The sequence below is a fragment of the Sceloporus occidentalis genome, unplaced genomic scaffold (assembly GCF_023333645.1).
Source record: "Sceloporus occidentalis isolate IW3139 unplaced genomic scaffold, rSceOcc1.0.p SCAF_1, whole genome shotgun sequence".
NCBI classification, from domain to species: domain Eukaryota; kingdom Metazoa; phylum Chordata; class Lepidosauria; order Squamata; family Phrynosomatidae; genus Sceloporus; species Sceloporus occidentalis.
Genome location: NW_028316981.1, coordinates 140,429,842 through 140,448,266, shown reverse-complemented (window position 1 = coordinate 140,448,266; position 18,425 = coordinate 140,429,842). Strand labels below are relative to the sequence as shown.

Sequence of the window (18,425 nt, the reverse complement as noted above, 5' to 3'; positions counted from 1 at the left end):
CTCTGAAGTGGAAGGAAAGTGCACAAGTAACAAATGAATAAACAGTGGCACTCCTTGAACAGAAGATCTCTGTTTTACTAAAATGATGGGTTGGTGAAGTATTACAAAGATCACTCATAGAGCACTGGCTGCTTGCAGTTGATCAATGTTAAGTGTTTGCAACTCTAGCATACTTTTAAAAGAAAATTTATCACAAATATGAATTATTCATCCTGAGCATCTCTTCCCAGGTTCTATCTCTTACCCCCCCCCCCCCCCAACTTCATGACATACATATAGAAGCTTATTCCCATCAATCCTTGTGTGTTTGTGTGTATGTATGTGTGCTGCTGTAGTATTCACTTCATGCCTGATCTCATCTATTGGCAAACCTTCTATGTGATGAAACCAGAAATGTTGCAGTACAAGATGCTTTCCCTAAATACTAGCCACATGTTGTCCATATAAGCCCACAGACTGATAAGCAAGATATACTGATGTTTACCTGCACTTTCATTTCTCGATCTGTATCCCAGATTCGGATAATCCGCACATCTCCTGATGTCATGAGAAGACCAGTTTCTTGTTCCCAGTCTACCACCATCCCTGCTCCTGAAGAAAGAAAAATGTATGGCATACAAAATTATATTCTAAAGACATGCAGAGCTGAAGAGAATCTGCCATACTCAACCTTGGGGTAAACAGGTGAAGCAACTAGAATATTTTAAAGCTACCCCTGAACATTCTACAGAACAGCACAAGCGTTCCTTAGATATAGAAACTACAATAAAGAAACTCTCCTTCTTGCAGCTGTAGCTCACTCTACTTGAACTGAATGTACTCGCAATAGTAAATTATACATCAAACAAAACCCATAGTGTATTTAAGCAAGGCAGTTGCTCATTCCAAACAAAGAGACTTGCTCCAGTGTTGTTAAAAGAAGAAGAAAGCACTGAGCTGAGAAAGCTGGCAGATGGAGAACTATGCAGAGAAGTTCTGAAGAGGAGGGGGAATGCAGAGGAGAGCAGCTCTAGGATCTTTGTCAGGGCAGGAGTGATATTGCTACCAGCTAGAATGTCAGATTAACTGATAGATGCTCCATGCTTGGGTAAGTGAATGAAGTGATAACAAGGCTTTCAAATGTTACGATTGTTTGTGACAGATCTAGCACAGAGGAAGGCAGAGGAGTTTGAACGAATACAGTAAAAAATAAGCACCAATCAATTTGTTGAAGGTTACTCTCAGGTACACACAATTTAATTGTGAAGGTTTATGAGCAATTTGCTCATTTTGGATATTTATGTTTCATGACAGAATTTTTAATAAAATAAAATAAAAATAATAGAAAAAACAGGTTTCTCATTCTGCCTCTCACTTGCTCCATGTGTGGCTTTGGTTTCTTTCTTGGGAGAATGGCAGTGGAAGCTGTGCTAGGCTTCTGCACCTCAGAATATAGCATTACATTACTGGTGCAGAGGGAACACAAGTTCTAACTAAACATCACATATTTAAAAGGCTTGGTGTAAAGTGGAATACAGTTGGGGGAGCCTTCATTGTTAAAACACTGGGTTGAATGTACAGTTTATAGGATGGTTATTACACACTGATACTCCTATTTTCAGAGAGAGGCCTAAATACCCCAAAGGCACCAGATCATGTCTGATCTTAGAAACTAAGCAGGGTCAGACCTGGTTAGTATTTAGAAGGGAGAGATTACCTGGTGCTGAAGGCAATTGAAAGCAATGGCAACTACCTTTTGAGTATTCCTTACTAAACAAACCTCTGAAATTCTTAGGGTGCCATAAGAAATAGACAACCTGTAGGCACATATTTTCAAAGACCCATGCAATCCACAGATTTCTTGGTCATCTTCTTACAAATGCTGCATGTATTTTACAGAAGGTGCAATGGCACTGGTTAATTCATTGCTACAAACCCTGACCCTAAAGAAAACTTAGAGAAAAAAGGGCCAGTTTCATAAAACAAAACAAAAATATTAAAACAACATTGTGAGGTTACAGTAGCTGCCATAATTCTGCTAAGGTTCTCCTTCTCTCTCCATATGGTATACAGAGAAGGTGTGAAGGCAATTCACCACCACAGGAGCAATACAAGAGTTTCTTTTGCCTTCAGGCAGAGAATGGATTCCTGTTTCAGGCATACAAGATTAAGTGGAGAAATTTATCCTGTGTAGCACATTTAATTTTCCTCGGGGGGGGGGGGGGAATTAAGTGTTCAGAACTAAGTGAAGCAACTCAACAACATTACAAGTGCAAGTTGCATCCATATTAGAATGTGGTTCCTACTATACACTTGGGGGAATGGCAAGTTTTGCAAAACTATAGGGCTTGGGAGTTTTCTCCAATTCATTCCATTCTGTTTAATATGAATGTGTTTTTTTTCAAAGAGGTTACCAACTACTTGTATGGTGCACAAATGTTCTGTTGTAAAGGATAAGGTTTTTGGAAATCCTCTGCCCCATCCCTTTTGTTCCTTGAGAAGAAAACAGAATTTACATCCCAAATACTGCCAAAGAGCTATACATACACTTTTTTTAAATGTAGCAATAAACAGAAACGGTTCTTTGTGCAGCTTGGGAAAGCTGAAATTAATTTGTTGCAGTGATAAACCTTCCTCTTGTATATAATCAACAAAATCCATCAGAAAGTGTTTTTTTCATCTGTTTCTAAACCTAGGCTCTGGTTCTAATGTAAGCCAGATTGTGAAAACAAGTATCTTTGGAATAGGAGAAGATTCTCCAGAGTTTTTTCTGTAAACTCACAAGACAACACAGCCAACCGATTTCTCCTGTTAACCTCCCCATGATTCCCACCAGGGCCTTTAAGCAGTTGCAAACTAGTACTTATATGCATGTACCAAAGAAGTATGAAAAGCATCCCCACCCATCCTTACAAAAGCCCAGATTTCTGATCAAAAGGAGAAAAAAACCAAGGCCTAATATTTGCTTTTTTTTTTTTTTTTTAGCAAGCTCACCTAAATGCTAGTTGCTATGTACATATAGTGGTGGCACTGGATAGCATGGTGAATGCCTTAACAGGAGGACAAATACCCTAACTGCTGTCAACAAAGATAAACACTTAGACGGGATACATACCGCCATTTAGTACGTATAGAATACGTACTAGGGTTAGGAAGGGGCGGTGCTTCCGCACCCCCCTAATCCTAGTACGTATCCTATACGTACAAGATGGCGGCGCCCCTTCCACATGGGCGCCGCCATCTTTGCGTATCGGACGCTGAGCGTCCGTACGCATCGCGCCGCTTGTGACGTAACGAGCGCGCCCCTGGCGCCTCGCTACGTCGCAAACGCGACGGTAAAAGAAGCTCCATTTTGGAGCTTCTTTTTCGGTCCGCGCGGGAGTCGGGCCGTCTGAAGGCTCCGGCTCCCCCACGGACCTACTGGCGGCGGTCTGTACCCCGCCTAAGGGATTTTGGGGCACAGAAACAAAGAAGTGGCAAGTGCCCTTCTGAAGTTGCACATCTATGCTAAGGCTAAGAAGTATATATTATGTATATGTACTTATGAAAGTACAGTATATGTATTGAAAACATCATTTGCCACCCCACCCCCCAATCCAGTGGCCAGAACTACCTCTAACATGGCCACATTTCCCCAGCACTCTTGGGTCCTTGGACATGAAAGCTGGGGACTGCTCTTTGACCCTTGCTTTGATTCTGAAAGCTTTTTGTCCTGCTGTAAGGAATGGAAAGAGGAGGAATAGAAGAGAGGTGTGGCTAAACTGACAGATCACATCTTTATCTGGACCTGCAAATTGATTGTTTCTTCTGCTTCTCTGGCATCTTTGTGAGGTCCTGAAGATTCCGAGCAAGCAAAAAGGCAATAGTTTTGATAAGCACCTCCAAAGCATTTTGTGTTTGTCATCTTGTACAACATGATAAACCCAGGAGGCTTGAGATGGATGATGCCTTTTCATCTTAAGCAGGCAGCATTCCAGGAATGCTGCCAGTTCTTCAGTCATTCATCCTCACATTCAAGACAAGGATCTTAGGTTGTTCCAGCTGCAATACAATCTGTGGACCACATGGAAGGGGTGTCTATGGATTCTTTTGTATGCCTAAGTACCTATACGGCATTTCTAATGTACTGAGTGCCTGCAGGGTGTGGTCAGGCAGAAGAACCTGAATCCAGAAAAGATGCAAAGGGGTAATCTCAGTATTCTAGGAGTTATCCTGTCTATTAATGCTCTCTGATCTGAAAACATATACAGCCGGCCCTTCTTATACACGGATTTTTTATACACGGATTTAAGCATACACGGTTTGAAAATGTTCCAAAAAAGTATAAATTTACCTTGATGTTCCATTTTTTATTAGGGACACCATTTTGCTATGTCATTATACTTAATGGGACTTGAGCATACACGGATTTTGTTATACACGGGGGATCTTGGAACCAAACCCCAGCGTATAACAAGGATCCACTGTACCATCTGTGGTTACTCCTCCATCTCTGGGTTGTTTTGGGTTGCTTTTAGATAAATAGGCTGCATGGCTTTTCATCAATCATTTTACTGTGCAAGCTTTACTCCTTTTGAAAGAGGAAGGGCATGGCCATGCTGACCTATACTTTTACAGTAGTAAAAGCAGAGTGTGGTAATGCCTCCAATGTGAGGCTCCACTGTGTTCTAAGCTGTTCAACTTCAATTTCTTTCCAGCAATGATGGATTCTTACTGGATGTTGACATTTACTTGCTAATTCTGTTTGTTTTCTACTTGACTAGTTTTTGTTGTCAGAGAGCCAATGTGGTGTACTAGTTTAAACACTGGACTACAACCCTGGCAACCAGGGTTCAAATCCCCACTCTGCTACAGAAATCCATTGGGTGACCTTGGGCAAATCACACACTCTCAGCCTCAGAGGGAGGCAATGGCAAACCCCCTCTGAACTAATCTTGCAAAGAAAACCCTGGGGTCACTTTAGGGTTTCCATAAGCCAGAAATGACTTGAACATACAACAAATAATTTTGTTGTTGTTATGGATTCTTCTATCCACTCCACAATATTTTAAATGTGAGCTTTGATATTTATTGTCCCCTTAATGCTTTCTTTTGTAAGCTGTCTTTTCAGCAGTGCAAAGGTAGCACATTTATTTCTAAACAAGGTTTAAATTAATTATTTTTCCTGAATGATAATCTGTACTATATTCTTTCTGTGGTGGTCATTTTGCCACAATGGAAGCAAGACCAACCCTCTCAAAGATTAATTGTCTTGTGAAAAAGAATACTGGATAGAGGACAAAGGACTTAAATTCCTAGTTTTGCTGTGGTCTGAATCCTTCTTTGTCCAAGCATCACTTCTGCTGTCTGCAAAATGGGATTGTTAAAGTAATTCTACTTCCTTTATAAGAAGGGAAGCACAAACTAATGGAAATCATGCATCACTAAAAGAGAGTTGCTCTCATGAAAGATTTACCATTTCTGAAAGAGCAAGACTCTAGTCTTGCAGGTTATATACTAATTTCCCTTTCAATACTCCCCCCCCCCCCCCTTTCATCACAGTTTGGGAATTTGAAAAGAATTCCCTTTACAGTTCTGCTCTGTAAAAAGCTGCTTTGTCTGCAGGTTTCAAATAAGTTAACTGTCTTAAAAAGCCAGTCTATGTTTGTATATATTTGTTACTCCTTGCCTCCTTCTGCAATTACTGTGTTTTATGCATGCTGCCTTCCCTCTGTCAATAGTGTGTTCCTGATTCCAGATTGATTTCTGACCACTAAAATTTAGCCCTCCTTGACACTTTTGTTTAATACCATACAATACCACTTACTTAATGGGATCTCTTATATTTCCAAACAAGCCACACAATGAGTGACAATGGTACCCACAGCCTAAATACATAAGGAAACAAGGAAAAGAATACCTTCTCTGGCCCCTTGATGAACTACAGAATGCTCTCCATCACCACATGAATGCTTGTGCATCTCTTGTCACTAGAGGGCACCCATGTGCCAAAAACCAGGATAGCACAGCATCACTCTCTGCCCTCAAAGGACTGCAGCAGATGAGAGAAGCCCAAGAGATGTTTAGATGATGTACTTTCAAACCCATGGAGGAGACATGGGAGGCAAAAACCTCCAAAACAAAACAAAAAACCCTGTTGTGGCAAGCAGTCCTTTGCATATAAATCCAGTCATTCATAACTGCATAAATATAAAGAAGGCGATGAAACGCTAATAATAAAAATACTACATGAAAAGGAACAAAGCAGCTTGTGTGTGATCCACTTCAGGCTAAGCCAATTGTTATTCTAGAAGGCCAGGGAGGCTTCCAGTGTTATCTATTTTCAATGAGGGAAATATATTATTGGATCATGTTTACTTTCCAGGTCCCTTGTGTTTTCAGGACAACTTGTTTTTGCTGACTCTTGATTTCTTTTTAAATTAAATTAAAGACAAATAACATCAGAATGGGATACTAGATTGGTGAGTGCACGTGGGGGAAAGCAGTTTTACTGATCTCTTTTGGAGGATTTCCAAATATTGTTTTGGAAGGTGAAAAATTATGTGCATAATTAGTTGCTTCTTCTTTTGCTCTGGGATCTAGATGCTTGTCTTCAAAACAGTGCTTTGTGTTACAAAGATGCTGCATTCCCAAAATAACAACATTTGTGAAATGGAAATATATGCATTAGAATTGGAAGCAAAGACCAATTCCATGAACAGGCATACACAATCACTATAGCAGACTGATCTGCTACTAAATTTTGGCACTTTACAGACCGCCCAAAAGCGGGCGGTCTGGTGCCGGCTCCACTAGCTACACCGAGAAGCCCCAGTGGCCAGACCGCGAGGCTTCCCGGCGCAGCTAAAAAGGTGCACCAAAATGGCGCTCCTTTTTGGTCCTTGGAAGTGGCGCCGCGAGGCGCACACTCACGGCGTCACTTCCGCTGCGCCACGTCTGGACGCTGTGCGTCCAAGACATAAATATGGCAGCGGCCATGTGGATGGGCGCTGCCATTTAGTACGTGCTCCACGCGTCCTAGGGAGAAGGGGCGATTAGGAAGGTGAGAACCTTCCTAACCCTAGCACGCCCCTTCCTAACCCTAGGATGTGCAGAGCGTGTACTAAATGGCCGTTTGTAACGCACCATAGTGACCTAAATCCAGTTATTAGTCCTAACTACAGTAGACCCATTGAAACAATGGTAGGTTGATAAGCCAACATATAATATAAATTCCACAGGCACAATGGTCAACTCTAATTGACACTAATAATTGTATTTAAGACATTATTTTTATTGATTTAAATTATTACAGGCATATCTCAGTTTACAAATCCTCTGATAGTGAAACTCTTTTTACAAAGTCTTATGCCTGCCCAGACACACTTTTCTTCCTTGCCATCTGTCTAGCTGGAACTTTTTAAAAAGCAGCATCAGCATTGGAAAAAGATGAAGAAACACAGACTCCCAGTGTTAAGATGCAGAGGCATATCTACAGTAAACAATGCAATAAAGCTTGAGCCAGGAAAGAATGGGATTCTCTTGTAGCTGATCCTACTGTACCAGAGTCAGTCCACAGCAGCAGGTGCCTATAGAATCCGTTACTGACTGAATGAACAGCAAAACAGAGAAAAACAGACATAACAGATAAACCTGGTTCACTTGCTACCCCCAGCATGTTTAAAAAAACATAGTATGTTTGGCCACCAAAATGGAAATCATAAGAAAAGTAGAAGCAGGTGAAACAAAAGTAATCCCTTGACACATCTGGGAATAAGCATTCAAGTGGTCTCTAGAAAGTTCAATGTGTTTTTACTTTATTTACACAAGGCTGATTTAATAATAAAAAATAATAATAATAAAATTTATTTATATCCCGCCTCTCCACAAAATGCAATCAAGGCGGCTTACAAGATTAAAATATACAGTCTGAACCCTCAACCCACCCACCCCTTAAAATACAATTAAACCATGTAGAATTTAAAAGATAAACCATTTGACCTGCTTGTTTCATTTCTCATGGGTATATTTTTAATTCTGAATAAAATATTTATTGAAACATGTTGAACTGTTCTTTTTTGTGGTGTAGGAACCTATATCCCTATTATTTCCCATTTTGTTTCTGTCTCTGGTATCAAATTTTCTGTTGAAAGAAATAATGTCCAGCAACACACTTCCTTTGCTAACTGAGATATATTATTATTATTTAATTTCCTTATATGCCCACTGTTCCCCAGCTGCACAACCCTAATACATGGCCACTCAGGCACACTTTTCAAAAAGAAGCAAGTGATGATGGTCATCAAGTGATGATAATGATCTTGCTACTTAGCATTTGTTGTTGTTAACTGCCTACTGACCTTGACTCATGGCAACCCTATGAATGAGACACCTCCAAGACACCTTATCCTCAATTGTTCTGCTCAGGTCCTGCAGACTCAGTGCCATGGCCTCCCTGACTGAGTCCAGCCATCTAACCTGGGGTCTTCCTCTCTCCCTACTGCCTTCTACTTTTCCAAGCATTATTGTCTTTTCTAGCGAGTCACGCATTCTCATGATGTGGCTGAAATATAACAGCCTCAATTTATCTTTTCAGCTGTGTCAGCAGTACCCTGCCATTTTCTGAGCCTTTTTAGTTCCCTCTGCCCTTTCTTTCTTTCTTGATTTTACAGAAAAAGAGGAATATTGCTCTCCCAGAAAGGGTTTTCCTACACATTGCATGATGAAAGTGTAGGATGTCACACCAGATCACAGGAGAAAAGGTGCCTCCCAAAGATTTCTCTCAGTAATGATGTGTCAGTTGCAGAATTCTCTCCCTTTGTTATTTTAGATGCAAAAGAAAAACTATTTTTAGTTTTCTCCAGATTTTATAGTATGTTAACTGCATTTTATTGTAGCTTAACTTTTAACTGCTTCTGATGATGTTTGACATTTGTTACTGTCTTATTGTTAATTTATCATTTTTGATTTTGCTACAATGTTGTAAACCACCTCAGAAATTAAAAGTGGAAAAGGTAGGTTAATAATATTTTACATACATACATCATATAGGAGTCCTACTAAGCAAAAACAGTGCAACATGTTTTGTTTTCACAATGGTAGTTAGCTGTCATGAAGGTTTCAGTAGGGACACAAAGTTGTAATATAAATGTTTAAATAAAAGGAGTGAATAAAATATTGAAAGGGCAACATTAGAAAGAAGAATGAAGACTAGTGAGAATCAAAAAATGAATGTTCTATTCATATCTGTTCATTGTTCTTGAGAGTCAATGTGGGGTAGTGGTTTGAACGTTGGACTAGAATTCTGGAGACCAGAATTCGAATACCCACTCTCTGCTATGGAAACTTGGGCAAGTCACATACGCTCAGTTTCAGAGAAAGGCTCTGAACAGATCTTGCCAAGAAAACTCTGTAACAGGTTCTCCTTAGAGCTGCCATATGTCTGAAATGACTTGAAGGCACAACAACAACAATTTATTTATTATTTTTATTTATTTATAGTATTTATACCCCGCTCTTCAGCCCTAAAGGCTATCAGACAACAGTATCCTTGAGAACAGTAAACGGTATCTCATTCAGAACCAAGGAATTCCAGCTTTTGATTTTTATTTGCCTTTGCTTTTAACTAAGTGGAATGTTTCAAATGCTTGGGGGATCTGGACTGATTTACCAAAATATTTTACACCTACAATTACCGATTGGCTGATGGGTCTTGTTTGAGATTTGTGAAATATTGCAGTCTGCATGATTAAAGTTAATTTGTGAAAACCAGGTCCTCTGTTAATATATCTTAATTTACCTTCTGAGTCTGCCTACTTTGGGGGATATAATACAGAGGTGAAGTAACTACCACATATATTGATCAATCACTGACATTCAGCCACTTCTGAAACAGGGAAAACTTAAGGAGAACAGTTGTCTGTAATCTTGGGGCAAAAGAAGGAGTTCCTCATGAGAGTAATCCCATGAGGATCTATTAGATTCTCAAAGATCCAAGTGTAACCTTTCCAGGTACATGGCTAGCAGAATGAAAGACAACCAGGCTGGCTGGCTTCAGAGTGCCGGGAAGCTGCTCAGGTGGCACCATATCTCCGTGAGAACCCCTGCTAAGGGAGGCTACTATTGGCCTTTGGTTCTAGAGAGGCAAGGTTCATTAAAGCACGGGTATTTTCACAACACTACAACAATGCAGGCCTTTTGACATCTATTGCAGAAAGCTTGCTGAAAAATTTGATTCACCCTAACTTCATCACACAAGGGCTAGCAGTTCTGCTTGACATACAGGGATGGATAGACAGACAACACATGTCAACAACTGGAGCTTTCTATAGTTGCTCCCTGCTGAATTCCCTCCAAATCAGAGATGTATTTCTGTGGAAGAGCTCCCTGTATAAATTTCTATAAAGAGCGTTGGCATCAGAAGTGGATGCAATCCAAACACATGTAATTTAGAGGGGTTCTCTTTCCCTCACTCCTGCTGCACCTCCCAGTCTTTGCTGGAATGAAGTCAAGGTCCAACTGGCATTTTGATTAGTTCAGAACAGTGTGCACAGGCCACAATAGAAGAACATTCCAGAGATATAGGGTTGATCTTTTAAACACACACTCTTGGCTAATGAATGAGGCATATCTCTGTTTTAATTTCCAGGCAGCAGTGGGAAAACAGCATTACCTCATTCATCATTAATTCCTGAAAATGCCCTTCCAACTGACAGTCCTTCTGTGCCAAGCATCACCCACAGTCTCACATAACAAAAGGAGAATATCTAGGACAGAGCGAAGCTTAATTTACCGAACCAAAAGGGCCTCAAATCAGAGCAGCAACTCCCTTAATTATTTTCATGAAAAGCCTGACCTCTCTTAAGGCACTGCTCTCTCTGTCTTTGTCTGCAGTGGCACATGCTACAGGCACTCTGATCCCGGGATTCACCATCTGCCTTTCAAAGAAAAAAAAAGAGCTATTGTCTCCTTATTGGACTCCTTCAGGCTCTTCCATATCAGGGCTAAGAAAGTTTGTGTTTAGATACACACCACAAATACTGTATAGCTCAGTGAGAGAGGAACTACACTGATTTCTCCTGCCTTGCAAGCAGAGTTATTCTATGGGTTACACTTTATTAAATTCCTTTTAAATTTAAAGGGTCCAATGGATTCCATTATACATCATTCATAGCACAAGGCACTCCATAGGTTTCCTGTCCTTTGCCTAGGCTTTCCTTCTCACTCCACATCTCCAAACAAGGCATATTTTGAGAAGGGCCCCCTAACCAAGGAATGCTCCAGTTCCCCCCTTGGGTTGCCTGGAATGCCTTCAAATTACACATGAGTTTGATTATGAATTGGATCATTAAGTACTTTTTATTTTGTTTTGTTAATTAACCATCTGCTAATTAACAGCAGCTGCTTTGAAGAGTGGGTAAGTACTACTTGGGGAGAGGATGTTTTCTTCTTTCCTTCCATATCCTTTCTCTGATGTAAACTCCCCACTCAAACAGCCTGCATGAATCTACAGTGGTAGTGGTTGGAGTACCAGGAAAAGCAAGTCTGTCCCCCCCCCCCCCCCCACATACACACACACACTGGGCTGATATCAGCTTTGGGGGAATTAACATTGGAAGAAAGGTTTAAAAACATGAGAGAAATATTTCAACACCTTCTCACAGAGAACCACTACGCTACTCTTCAAAGAAGGGCTATGGGACAGCTAATTAGCTAAGAAACACTGTGGGAGATCTTAATAAAATATCCCCCATGTCAGGCTTGGTTTGAGCTTTAGAATGCATTCATTTCTTAGAGGCAACAAATTGTATAATATTTCTTCAGTAAAATTCTCAGAGCTGTGCAAAGGGCCAAATCATTTTCTCTTCAGGGTGAGAAGAAGTAGTGATGGAACATGGCTTAGGATTTGCTTGGTCCTGCTTGGAAAGAATCCAGGACCAGCATTTCAAGGAGCTAACTGGAGTTAGGGTGAACATTTTTCTGTCTTTCTTGAAGTATAAAGGGACAGTTTGGAGTCTGGGATGCAGGAACTGTGTCACATCTGTTAAACTCCTTAAGCTGTTAGTATACCAAGGAAAAGAGTACATCCACTTAAATGTTTGCCCTGTACAAAGTTAGTTATTGTCAAACTTCTCAGCAGAAGTGAGGTTGGAAGAGGTGCTGTGAAACCATGGCTGGTGGTTTTAGTTGGCAGTCTCACACCCTATCCTTGAAGAAAATGGGCCTATTCCAACACTCTCTTTCATGTGATGTAGAATAATAGAAGAGCCTTAGGCCCCATTCAGACTGACATCAAAAATCTGGAAGGAACTGGGCTGATTCGGATGCCCCTCCCCTGAATCTCTCCGTTAGCAAGTGCCCACTACAAAAAGAGGGGCATTTTAAATCGAATGCATTCTGTGCCTGCTGCCAAAGGTGCCTGCTGTCAATCAAGCGATCGTCATGGTGACGTTTTGCAGGGCCATCGGAAGTGTCCTCCCTCCTCCTTTTTTTAAAAGAGCCATGCACAAAATGCCCCAAAGTGTCAATTTTTTTAAAACCTCTTTTTTGTGTGTTGCGTGTATATGTGGGCATTTGGGTCAGATCTGCCCCTGTCCCCATTTTCAATCCCATGCAAGCTAATGCATCCCCCACTCCTTTCCCCCAGAATGCCTCTTACACATGAAATAATAATGATGATAATAATAATAATAATAATAATAATAATAATAAATTCCTCACCCCAGAAATGCCAGTAAAGGATGCAATTGCCATGCATTCCTTTTTTTTTTTTTTTTGCTGTTAAAAGCAATTCAGGGCTGCCTCTGAATTCAGTAGCAAAAGCATGTATCATTATCTAATTGACAAGAGCAAAAAATGTAACATTTGCATTTGTAACATTTGCATTCTCAACATTTCCCCTTTGCTTGAAGCGAGCAGAGAAACCCCTTGCACAAGCTGCTAGCCTTGCTCTATCTGCCTCAAGAAAAAAAAAGCCATGCACATATTTGGTCAAAAATAATTTTTAAAAAAATATGAAAAGGGGGGGGGGGTGCCTGATGTGAGCTCCGTTCATGCCTTGCCTTTGACCTGACCCTTTTCCTCCTGCTACAGGAGCTTTGCCATTGCCTTCCACTGAGGCTGAGAGAGTGTGACCTGTCAGTTCCAACTAAAGTAGACCCATGGAATCAATTGGGAATAAAATGGAAATGCAGCGCAGGCATTCCTGTAGCATCCCCATATAACACAAATAATAATAATAATAATAATAATAATAATAATAATAATAATCCAGGAGCAAGAGGAAAGTAGAACAAGCAAGCACCCAAAAAATAATGCGCATAAGTTGTCAAAAGAGGCTGATTTCCCTACATGCCGCAGCTTGGACCCACAGCCCTACTTCCCCGGGCAATCCTCCTTCCTTCCGACCCTCTCCTCCCTTTCAGCTTTCTCCATCACCCCCCACCTCCCTCTGACAATAATCCAGGTGCAAGAGGGAATGAAAGTAGAACAAGCAGCCTGATTTCCCTACATGCCCCAGCGTAGCCCCACAACCCAATTCCCCCTGGAAATAATCCTCCTCCTCCTCCTCCTCCTCCTCCTCCTCCTCCTCCTCCTCCTTTCCGACCCTCTCCTCCCTTTCAGCTTTCTCCATCACCCCCCACCTCCCTCTGACAATAATCCAGGAGCCTGATTTCCCTACATGCCCCAGTGCAGCCCTGCAACCCAATTCCCCGTGGAAATCCTCCTCCTCCTCCTCTTCCCTTCAGACCCTCTCCTTCCTCGAGGATGCCCACTGACCCTTTCCCCCAGCGCCTTCATCTTCATCCTCCTCCTGCTCCGTTTTAGGATCCCCTCCATGGCTCCTTTCCTCCCACAGCCCCTTTCTCCTCCTCCTCCTCTTCCTCCTCCTTCATCACTTTCTCCACCCCCACCTCTCTCTGACAGCCTTCTGCAGCCCAAAAATCACCCCTGATTTCCCCCTTTCTCCTGTCACCCTTTGCATCCAGCGATTCCCCTTTTTTCGGCTCTTTCCTCCTTCTCCTCCTCCCCCCTCCCTTCTGATGATGGGAGGGAATGCTCTGACCTCTGCCCGCCCCCTGACCCTAATCCCTCCCTAATTTGCCCCGATCATGATCGAGGGCAAGTTCAAATTTCGGGAAACCCGAGTCTTTTGGGAAAAGACGGATTTTAGCCCGAATCTGGATACCCCGGGGTAAGGGGCATTTCCTTGTGCAAGCCCTGACATGGATTGTGAAGGATTCGGATCCAATATGAACTTCACGTGTAAGAATTGGTTTGAAACCCAGATTTTTTTGTAGTCTGAATGGCCCCTTAAGCTTAATTATAATGTATTACAGGATGGCTATGCACTTTGCATATCAAATCATGAAGCAAAAAGACTTATTTGCATATTTTTTTCTCTAATGTTGTAATATGCAACCTCAACCTGAACACCCTTTTTTGAGTGGGGACCAGGTCTGCCAACACAGTGAAGAAATAAAGCAGTCTGACACCACTTTAACTCCCATGGCTCAATGCTATGGGACTCTGGGATTTGTTGTTGGTTGTGGCACCAGAGCTCTCTGACAGAGAAGCCTAAATATCTCACAAAACTACAAATCCCAGAATTCCACAGCACTGAGTCATGGAAGTCAAAGTGGTATCAAACTGCCTTATTTCTGCACCCCAGGACTTGGGAGATTTCCAAAGTATTCAACACATATGAACATAGCTCTGAACACAGTGGGATTTTAACAGATTGCAGTTGCCTAAGCATATCAATCTTGATTGCCCTCATTAGGTTGGTCTGATGTTCAGTTCATTAAAGGGGACACCCCTACAATCCCCATCTTGCTACTTTTAGTCTTCTCATTTATCAATGTGTGGAGCCAGAATACCAAGAGTAATGCACTGAACTTTGCACATTCTTCCCAACGATTGAAAGTACGGTCAGCCCTCTGTATCCATGGATTTTTTTTAATCCACTGATTGTAGCATCCATGGTTTGAATATGTGTGTGTGTGTGTGTGTGTGTGTGTGTGTATATATATATATATATATATATATATATATATATATATATTCCAAAAAGTAAAGCTTGATTATGCCATTTTATATGAGAGACACCATGTTATTACCTCACTGTATTTAATGGGACTTCAGCATCCATGGATTTTGGTATCCATGGGGGGTCCTGGAACCAAACCCCAGTGGATAACAAGAGCCCACTGTACAAAGGCCTCCTCTTCAGAGAAGCTTGAATCACAAACACTGTTACTTTTGGTAACTGCTGCAGACATATCCCAGCCTTTATCAACTAGTGAATATTAATAATTCATAAAGTGCCTAAGAAGATTACATCAGCTTTCGACACATACCACACATACAGTGTCCTGTGGTGTCAGCCATCTGTCCCTATCTTAAAGGCTGAAACAACAAAGTAAGGTTTCAAGTTCCATCTCATCACAGACTCTGCAGACTGAGTCTAAAGACCTGAATATATGTTTCACCATAGGTTTCAAACAAAATATTTTCCAGATATTTTAATAGCCAAAGGAGGAAAGCTGATTCCTAGATTACAAGAGGAAGACCGTGACTACCATTTATTTATTCATAGTCAGTGGATTAGCATCCCAAATTAAAAACAAGTACAAATCACCAGAGGCATTTGAAGAAGTAACATTTAGCAATTTCAACCTTTTAACCAGAGAAGAAGACAGATTTTGGACTTTGCTGCCTTGCTGCCATACATGCTTAAAATTTTCACACAACATCATTACACGCAAGTATATTGAAAATACATTTTCAATTCTATATTTTGTGAACAAGCACTCCAAGCAAGTGCATAATGTCCTCCTTTTCCTCGTGGACACTGAAGCCCATATTAGCAGGCTATTACATAATTTAAAAGTACACACTGTTCAGTAAGGACAAGCAATACAAGTCAAGGAATGGGAAGGCCAGAAAAATCTAACCCGCTTTCCAAAAACCTATAGAGTCTAAGAGATGTTAGAAGGAATACAAAAAAAAATTTTTTTAAAGGAAAAAACAACATGTTAGATTAGAAGGACCATCTCTCTCATGCTGTTCATAGGTAAGAGGAAAGAGAGCACTCACCTCCCTGTTTACTTCTGTCAAGATAGATTGAAACCCTTCGGGCCAGACCTGTGAGAAGACAGGGATTAAGGGGTTGATGCTAAGGGTAAGTTGGTCAGCCAAAGCAAAACAAATCTTTAAAAGGATTAGTAAAAGCAACCCAAAAGGAACAGAAAAGAACAGAGTTAGGAAGAAGCAGTAGCAGGAGAGGCCACCAGTTGGGAAGATTATGAAGACAAATAGCTTGCTCACAGAAGCCATCCTAGAAAGCCATTAACCATAGAGAGAAAAAAGACTTCATCTTTATGGCTGGCATTTCCCCCTCTAAAAATGGCCCTTCTCCTTGTCCTAGAATGGAAAGAATCTCTTTGTCAAGGGAGAGAATGAGAAATGAAAACTCTACTGTAAATGACTGTTTGTGTAAAACACCTGGCCAGAGGAAGGCAAACACATAACAGCAAGATATGTGTTGTTCTGGCTTCACATTCTGAGTCACCAGTATGGCTATGGAGCAACATAATGGGCTTCAGCACAGTGCACTTCAATGATTTGCTAATGAGCACTCAGTTTAGAAAGGGGTTCTGCTCAAACAAGCACTTAAGTGGGGGAAATCAGGTCTGCAAGTGGCTTCATTTGCGGTTATAATAATTAATTTAATAATTTGTTTTATTTATATACCGCTATTCCAAAGATCATAGCAGTGAACAGCAAGTAAGCTAATTAGCAAGTAAGCTAATTTGCCCCCAACAGTCTGGGTACTCATTTTAGCGACCTCGGAAGGATGCAAGCCTGAGTCGAGCTTGGGCCCTTTTGCTGGTCTTGAACTCGCATTTTAAGAAAGGAAACTAGGTAATGAGAAAAGCTGTAGAGTGGCATCTAAAACAGAGTCAGAAGGATGTGGCATTTTAGTCCACACAGAGGCTTGCCTGCTTGGTTTGTCCACAGAACACTACACATTCCAGGAATAAAGCCTGTTTGTCCTAGCTGTATATATCCTGGCCCACCTTCTCAGTCTCAGGGAAAATAAAGATGTGGTGATGGGTAGAAACTGAGGGGCACCGACTGGACGTGGTGGCCCATCTGCTCCATTAGAAGATATCAACTGTTCTGATAGCAGCCAGTACTCATCACAGCCAAAGGACCAGGCAGGATGTCTTGTAGGCCTGATCGAGGGAAGTTTTTGCATGGTGTCTTGCTTCTCCTGGCTGTCCCAAATTCCTATTGCCCAAGGTGCAGTTATGAATTGTTGTGTCTTTCTCTGTTTAGACACCTAACCAGGAGCCTGCTCTATGCTTTTGTTAAACCATCTTAAATATCTTATTTGTAATAATAATAATAGTATTTATTTATATACCGCCCAATCACTGGGAATCCGAGCGGTTTACAACAGAGGGGATAATAGAATTAAATCCCTGTGTAATCTCCGCAAACTCTTCAGTGTCATTCAAATACATTTACATTAGCTCTTTGGAATGATGACTGAAACCAGAAAACCTGCTCCCACCATCAGAACTGGCATACATCATGACTTACTGCAAATTTGACTCTTTGTTTAAAAACAAAGTTCTCCGTCTGGGCATGGACAGTGGAAGCGTGTCCCTGTTAGTGCTTTTGGACATCTCAGCGGCTTTCGATACCATTGACCATGGTATCCTTCTGGAACGCCTGAGGGAGTTAGGTATCGGGGGTACTGCGCTCCAGTGGTTCCGTTCCTACCTCTCCGGTAGATTCCAGATGGTGCAGCTGGGGGACGTTTGCTCCGATAAGATGTACAGTGTGTACATCTGGTGTCCCCCAAGAAGCTATTCTGTCCCCCATGCTATTTAACATTTACATGAAACCGCTGGGAGAGATCATCCGGAGACACGGGGCGCGGTGTTATCAGTATGCTGATGACACCCAAATATGCTTCTCTGTGTTCCCGACTGATGGCATCTCTCCTCTAAATGCCTGCTTGGAGTCGGTAATGGGCTGGATGAGGAAAAACAAACTCTGGGGGTGCTTTTGGACTCGTCACTCCAGCTGACTTCTCAGGTGGATGCGACGGTCAGAAGCACCTGCTACCAGCTTCGGCTGATACGCCAGCTGCGACCCTACCTAGGCCGGGGGGACCTTGAAACAGTGGTACATGCTCTTGTAACCTCTCGGTTGGATTTCTGTAATGCGCTCTACATGGGGTAACCCTTGTACCAAACCCGGAAGCTTAAGCTAGTGCAGAATATGGCAGCTAGGTTGGTCACTGGATGTCCCAGGGCCGACCATATAACACCGATTCTGCATGATCTCCATTGGCTGCCTGTTCGCTTCCGGGCACAATACAAGGTGTTGGTTATAACCTATAAAGACCTAAATGGCTTGGGCCCAGGGTACTTGGAGGTCCACCTCTCCCC

General features: G+C 41.7%; 1 protein-coding gene across 3 annotated transcripts in view; it reads right to left on the bottom strand.

The window, feature by feature from the left end:
* Positions 1-18,425, bottom strand: part of RPTOR (regulatory associated protein of MTOR complex 1) — a 539,367-nt gene that overhangs the window by 42,361 nt on the left and 478,581 nt on the right. For 2 of the 3 annotated variants that reach the window (XM_089539327.1, XM_089539336.1), the window contains 2 exons: positions 16,057-16,104; positions 485-591 (listed from right to left, as the gene is read on the bottom strand). In XM_089539327.1, the coding sequence (XP_089395453.1) occupies positions 485-591; positions 16,057-16,104 (155 nt within the window). The remainder of the gene's footprint in view (positions 1-484; positions 592-16,056; positions 16,105-18,425) is intronic. The other variant, XM_089539347.1, reaches the window with a different exon arrangement.